The 7,700-nt window shown below is 34.4% G+C and overlaps 1 protein-coding gene across 1 annotated transcript; it reads left to right on the top strand.

Moving 5' to 3' along the window:
* The first annotated feature begins 6,064 nt into the window (after positions 1-6,064).
* On the top strand, positions 6,065-7,461 carry LOC128283723 (uncharacterized). The gene is made up of 2 exons (XM_053021104.1): positions 6,065-6,308; positions 6,899-7,461. The coding sequence occupies exons 1-2, from the start codon at positions 6,108-6,110 to the stop codon at positions 7,340-7,342; spliced, it is 645 nt and encodes a 214-aa protein (XP_052877064.1). The 5' UTR covers positions 6,065-6,107; the 3' UTR covers positions 7,343-7,461.
* Positions 7,462-7,700: the final 239 nt, after the last annotated feature.

The raw sequence follows: 7,700 nt of genomic DNA, 5'->3' as shown, positions 1-7,700 counted from the left end.
ATATGGGTGTATGCTTGAACTTGTTGAATTGGTACATTAAGTAGAAATATGTCTAAGCAAGTATGTGATAAAATGAGCAAGTTGAGTGTTTGAATAAATGTCAAGACATATCATGCATAAAACTTGGTGTTGGCATCGATTTGAGAGTTATTAATTGGCTTGTATATGTGCTTGGATGTTATGTAGGTGAAAGACCAAGTGGGTGAGAAAAGTGGCCTAAAAATGGCCTATTTTTGTCACACGGGCAGAGACACGGGCGTGTGGTTTGGCCATGTGTCCCCTGCACCTAAAATTCAAAAATTAAATTGTCCACACGGCCTAATACACGAGCGTGTGGCTGGACGCGTGACTCAAGTCAGAGAGTTACAAGGGTAAGGACACGGGCTAGGACACGGCCATGTGCCTCATTTCGAACGCCCACATGGCTTAGGACACAGACATGTGTTTCCTGTTTCCTTGAAAAATTTATATGTTTTTCGAAAAATTTCTTGAGTACCCGGTTTAGCCCCGAACTAATTTTAATGATCATTTTAGGTCTTGAGGGCTCGTATTAGAGACCATATGAATGTTCATTAATGGTTTTTGAATTGAATGAGGAATGTACATGAAATGTTTGATTGATTGAGTTATAAGTCTGGTAATGCTACGTAACCTTGTTTCGGTGACGAATATGGGTTTAGGGGGCTATATTTTAGCCTTGGGCCTTGGCACACCTCCAGACAACCCCCAAGGCTGAGCCTGGTCTTGGAATCTATAAGATAAATTATTAACCTATGAAAATGTGTATAAACATACGATTTTAACATAATAAACTAGGTAAAATAACCAACACAATTTCATACATAGATTAGCACATGGTGATGAAATATATCAATGTCTCAAAAATCATAGTATAAATTATTGAAAAACACCAAGTCCATGCAAGACACCCAAAACCATATAGTTCAAATAGAGAAAAGTAAATATAGAAACCCAAAGTCCATCATACCAAATAAGTTTTGTGAGTTTTGCTGCAAATGCAAACCTCCTTTTTTTAGTCTCATCCAAAAACTTGTGTGTAAGCTAAGTAGGCAAAAAAATTCTTCTTTAACAAATCATCAGCAAATCCCACCTAAAAACCAAGTTCCTTGGCCTTATTAAGTGTAGCCCCCCACTTTTTCAACGTATCAAAGTCCAATTTCTCAACTGGAAAATTTTCCATCTCTTGTATTGCAGCACAAACCAGAATTTGAGTAGGTTTATACGTAAACTCAGTAACTATTCCACGATCCTTTTCGATTCGGTTCGCAATAGATTGAAGGAAGCTTGGAACTTCCTCCCAACCGATTTTCTGCAACTCTTCTTGTAAGCCTGGGAAACTTTCTTTCCCCACTTTGTTGTTGCCTTTGTCATAAACAATGTGTTTCAAATCACTAAAAGCAGAGAGTAGAGATGGGGACCTTGCAGAAAACTGAGACAATAAACATAGAAAACCATAAATTATGAGATTGGTATGTCTATGATTATTTGAGATTTAATGTGATGTCATTACGAACACGTATTCAACAAATAATCATAGATGACGGATATTGCAAGATGATTATGTTGATTAATGAAATAGGTATTATTATTAAGTAAAAATCTTAATGAAAAAGGTTTGTTGATGATCAAGTAAAAGCCTTATAAATAGAACAAGGTTTTCTGAAACCTAAATTGTTTTGGTTGGCTGTTCTCAAATACTACTTGGGGCTAATGTCCAATGCATTATATATAAACCATACCTTTTTCTTTAATGCCTCCACAAAGTCAGTCTGGAAATGTAGATATAAATTATTCACGATGAAATCCTGAAATTTAATTAGACAGATGTAAGAATGGGCGAGTTCAAAAATGACGTCATATCACATTAAAATAAAGAAAAAGAAAGGAAAACTTAAAAGAAGATAAAGATGCATTAAACCATATGCAATGTCCTATCGATAAGTCTAAAGAAATTATGATTATAATGTGACTTATCAAATATGGCCATCCAAATTCTTGAAAAGATATAAATTTTTATATTTGATATTCACTTCCCTATTTAAGTAATATAGTTAAAAATGACTTTGCAATGTTTAAAAATAAATTTAGTGCACGAGAACAGAGAATTATTATAATAAAATAATATCTGATGCATTTTTATATCGAGAAATTATTTTATTGACCCTTCCCACCACATTATTTAATGTTCATTTTAATTATTTAATGACATCTCAATATTTTTTTCATGTCATTAAAACATAATTCTCAAACCTCAAATCTCAAACATAAACATTGTACTCGGATCCTAAATCCTAAACTCCAAACCATGAGTTCAAGGTTTAGAGTTTAGGGTTCTAGGTTCGAGTTCAAGGTTAAAAAATTACCAAAATTATGTGTGAATAATATAAAAAAATTACTGAAATGTCATTAAATAATTAATAAATAGACCATGGTTAATGTGGTGGGAAGGGTCCATAAAATAATTTTTACCTTTGATGCATAAATTTCATGTATAATCAATAAATAATAACACAACATGTCATCGTCAAATTAAAAAAAAAATTATGCATACCGATAGACCACGTTTCCCAGCTGTTGTCGAGGGCTGAAAAACCAAATTAAAAAGTTAGATTGGAGACTTAGATTGAGTAATTAAATTTGTAAAAATTTATCATACCTCTTTACGTTGCTGCTGTAATTTATCAAACTTGGATGCTACTTCGAGCAATTTTTCTTTATCCGCTTCTGGTTCCAAATTGGCATTAGCTATTTCTTGGAACTCTTGCTGAATGCCCTGGATATCCGGTTGCACTGGCCATGGCTTGACGAGCACTGATTTCATATCTGTCTCCTTGTCCTTCGTTTCCCAAAATATACATACAAAATAGGTGTCAAAAGAAACAAACATATTTACATTGTCGATATAAGAACTTTTTTGGATTATTGAAATAAAAAAATTGAAGTTTGGGTAAATACTATTCCCAGATTTTAGTTATTTTGTTTATCATTGAAGTTAAAAAATCATACTCAACTCAAATCATTACTTCAAACTAAAAAAATTTGGGTAAACAAACAATTTTTCAAACCAACCTTTAATTTTTAAATAGGATTTTAACCCAAGCTAAGAAGCTTTACAACATCATGTCTAAAACTAATTTTTTACACGAGTGACAATCACTATCAAAATTTTTTAAAATACTTTTGTAAAATATTTTTTCATAAATACTTCAATAATAAAGTAACTTAAAGTAAGCATAACCAATAATGCAGAGTCCAATAATTTTTACCTTCAATATATATAATAAATAAATAACAATAATTATTAAATTCAATTAGGAGAATTTACTTGTGCTATCTGTCTGTCAATCCGATGCCTGTATAGTAACCTTATTTGCGGCCCAGTTTTCTTTTTGGCAAGCTCTTCCTTGGTAAATTTTTTACTTTTCCGCATTGGTGATTGTCGGGAGTTGCACTGTTCCTCTGTGTCAAGCTCTTTATAGCGTCTTTTCTGGCCTATACACGGCATCGAATAGTTTATCTGATTATGATTGAGCAACTCTTCATTCTCTCTGTCTTGCAAGTTCTGATCGGTTGTTGGTGTCACTTTCTCATGCTGTGACGAGTCTCCACTCACTTTATAGATATATTAAGGGTATGACATCCTCATCTTGGCACGAATATGAGAAATTTATATTAAAGTAAATCATTGAAACGAAATGTTGTGGTTCAAGACTCAACATAGTGAAATCATGAGTCATTTCCTGAGAATTTGTTGTTGCAAATGTTGCTTGTAACAAAGTGTCAATTGTAGGTGATGAATTCAATTGATTTGGCACTTCTTCAACAATTTTTTTTAGATTGAAGGAAAAATTTTAATTTGCATAACAAAACAATAATATAATAGCAATTAACAGCAGCAAGAAAAAATTTAACCGGAAATATGCACGAAGAGCAAGTAATTTTTGATGTACCGTTCCTATATAAATTTCATGCATCATCATTAAATAGTAACATGACACATAGGAGGATCAGGGTTCTCAAAGCTAGTTGAGGGCTGAAAACCCAAATCACCTGAGAACTCTTCCTCTTGAGAGTTCATGCTTGCATTTGGCATCAAGGAGTTTTCACCTATGCCTGCACTCGGCATCAGCATCAAGGAGTTCTCACCTATGCCTGCACTCAGCATTAAGGAGTTCTCACCTATGCCTGCACTCAGCATCAAGGATCTCGGCATACAGCAGTTCTCGATCTCTCCCTGATGAAAGTTCATGTCTCCATTCTGGTTCATGTAGTTCCCAAATGAAATATCTCCCTGTTGAACGTTTTGATTGATTGTTGGTGTCAGTCTCACAGGTGGTAACAAGTTTCCATGTCTTCCATAGCTATCTTCAGGGGATGAAATGTTAGCTATGCTCATTTTGGCACGAGTAAAATCGCAGTGAAAAGAAGGGAGAGCAGGGTCAGGTGTGCAAGAGTAAAACTGAAGAAACAAAGCAATTCAATAAGATGGGATTATAAATAAGTCCAACTTCCAACACCAAAAGCTCGTGATTTTAATTTTCTCTATGTAAAATTGACACGATAAGACTAGGGGAAAGTTAGCTGTCAAACTTGGCACTATATGCTTCAACGAAAGCCTGTGCGCAAGTCCGTTTAGGTAATAGAGTCTTGATTGTATTTTTAAAAAATCTCAATGTCAGTATTTAGTGGAGATAATGGTTTATATAGCTTTTGAAGTAGACAAAAAGGACAAGTTGTTGGACCACTCCATTTTTTAAAATGGTTTTTTTTTTTTTGGTAAAGCTAAAAACTATAATTCTTTGAGGACGAGTATTTTAGTTCATTTCGACCGGAATGGATAAAAATATTAATACTGTTAGAGTATGCTCGCTCGCGCCCATCGCGAGAAAGTTACGTTGAAGTTGAATATGCTCGCGCCCATCGCGAAAAAAGTTACGTTGAAGTTGAATATGCCCGCTCTGATAGCGAGAAATTTACGTTGAAGTTGAATATGCTCGCGCCCATAGCGAGAAAGCTATGTCGAATGCGCTCGTGAAGATATAAAGACTGCCAACATTTCTCATCCATAAACATTATTTTTTTCATATTGTATTGTCAAGTGTTCTATTTAACCCAGAATTTTCATATGCTTCGATCCACCATTTCACTTTCGTTCTCTTGCAATAAACAAGCAATTTTTGCCTTGATTTTAGTTTGAACCATCAACGGCGGAAGAAGCTGGGTTCATCTTGGGCGAAATCTCCCATATTCTCTCTGAAATGTTGCTGCTTGTCAAAGATGACCTCAACGACCTCAGAATCACCGTCTCTGCAGTCATAGTTATGCTTCCTGACGCCGAAGAGCGATCTGCGACCAGCAATTTCACAGCTTGGCTTGAAAAGCTGAAAGATGCACTTTACGATACCGATGACTTGCCCGATGTGTTATCTTTCGATGTCTTGAGAAGGCTTCTCTTTCCCTGGTCAAGGGAAAACAATTACGTTTACCTTTCCAAAATGAGCTCTCAAATTCAGGTCATTAAGAACAGGTTAACTTCCCCTGAAAGGGTGTTCGACATGTTAAACTTTTTCGATCACCTCCTCGTTAAAATCCCTTTAATGGCTGCAAAGAGCACAACTTTGGTAGCAGGTTGTCCGACTAGGATGAAGACGACGGAAAAGGTAAGTCTTTGTCAAATTAAGATCATTAAATTCTATTCAAAATCTCGAAATAAAGATAAAGTTGACATGAAAAAAATATTGATTTGTTTTAAACCATACATGAAATGAAGAGTGGAAGCAATGAATCACGTAGATGAACTTTTTTTTCTTCTTTTTGTTAATCACATAGACCCAACTTGCAAGCTTTCTCTAACCAACGAATTCCTTTGTTTTTCCTGCTTTACACTTCGGCGGCGGCGGCCTTCTCTGTATCTTCTCTTCACTGATATAGATACATGAAACCTGTAAGTACTCCTAAATCTACTAATTCGCTATCATATCCTTCTTTATAATTTTTCTGTTGTTCTGAATTGGGAAATCCGAGTTAAATTTCTCAGATCCGAACAAGAAGATGGGTTATGGCGTGGCAGAGTTAGAGCATAGTCTATGTCGAATGGAAGCAAGAAAAGAAATCTGAACTTTGTTTCCGATGACTCATTGAGACAAGAAAGAAAAGGAATAAGGGAACCGAGGGAGCTCCGGGACCGACTAGAATCATTAACAAAAAATGAAGAAGAGTTTATCAAGTCATCCGTGCCAGAAGTAGTGAAAATTTACGATGATCCAACCAAAAGAGGGATAAATAATGTAAGTCTCTTAATCCAACTTACTAATTCATATTCAATTTATTTTAATAAATCTGCAAGTTTGAAGGAACCGACTTCTACTCATATTCATTTGTTTATTTGGAAAAAAATTTTGTCTGAGCCTCAAAATCTGGTTTTTATTTCAAAATGGTCCCTGTCTAGTGGTAATATCTCTTAGAAAAAGCAAGGCAACTTAGTTATGCAAAGGTGATAAGACTTAATGAAACACACCACTATCATCACTATTAACTTCCCCTTCTCTTTGTTGAATAATGAATTTGAGATTTCATGCTTCTTTTATGTCTTTAAGATACATAACCACACATTAAATCATTAAATTTCAATTGAGTTTTATGTAGTGTAATCAAGCTAAGCTGAATTCAAATACTATCAGGTTCAAGCTCGATTTCTAAATTTAGAACTTGATACTCGAGTTCGAGATCAGTTTAATAATTAAGCTTAAAGTTAATAATATATTAAAGGAAATAATGTAATTTAATTATATGTAAATATAAAAAAAAACTCGAGCCGTTGGAGTTAAGAATTATTAACCTAATAAGTATTTTTTTTTTCCACCACCTCCAATGGAAGGCAAAAGTTACTGCAACCGATGATCTAACTCGTGAAGGAGTACAATCTAAATTCCGTGATTTGGAGAACCAACTTTATGACAATGGCAACGACAAAGTGGAATGCAAAGATTTCCCAGGCTTGGAACAGGCATTGAAGAACACTGCTTGGGGGGAAATTCCAGAGTACCTCGAATCTATTGCAATTCAAATCGAAAAAGATCGTGGAAAAACTACTGATGTTTTTCATATCGCCATTCAAGTTCTGGTCTGCGCTGCTATCAAAGAGATGAAAGATTTCTCGGTTGGGGATTTGGATTGGGATACCTTGAAAAAGTGGGGCACCACACTTAATTACGTTGAGAAATTTGGTTTTCAAGTGAGATTTGCTGATAATCTATTGAAGAAGAATTTGCTAGCCTATTTTGCTGTTCAAAATCTTCCCAAATCGACTGCAAAAAAATAGCTTCGCAAAAGCAAATGGTTGTGTTGTTGTTGGCATGCTGCTATGTCTACAATAGTATTGCCTTTAATGTGTTTGTCCTTGGACTTTGGATTTCTATATGAAGTTTATTTTGAGATTAATTTTTGTTTGGTATATTAATTAAAATTAAATACTAAATATGGTATAAGATTAAATTCATCAATTTCGTAATAAATTAATTTAATTTATGTTTGATTATGAGGTCTAAGCTTAATTTTGAGTTTGAATTAAAATATTCAATATTAAAATTAAAGTAAAAGTTCATTTATCTTCACGGGTTATCCGTGTCAAATATTAGTAGTTTGAATTAAACAAGTAGGGATGAAGCTAGAAATTTCAT

The sequence above is a fragment of the Gossypium arboreum genome, chromosome 11, assembly GCF_025698485.1.
Source record: "Gossypium arboreum isolate Shixiya-1 chromosome 11, ASM2569848v2, whole genome shotgun sequence".
Classification (NCBI taxonomy): domain Eukaryota; kingdom Viridiplantae; phylum Streptophyta; class Magnoliopsida; order Malvales; family Malvaceae; genus Gossypium; species Gossypium arboreum.
Note: the sequence above shows the minus strand (reverse complement) of the source record. Positions and strands in the feature narration are given on the sequence as shown.

What these genes read in the sequence shown, in the direction of transcription:
- LOC128283723 (XM_053021104.1), top strand. Translation starts at nt 6,108, where the DNA reads ATGTCGAATGGAAGCAAGAAAAGAAATCTGAACTTTGTTTCCGATGAC. An exon ending in CCAAAAGAGGGATAAATAAT is followed by an intron (nt 6,309 to 6,898) that starts GTAAGTCTCTTA and finishes CTCCAATGGAAG; the next exon opens with GCAAAAGTTACTGCAACCGA.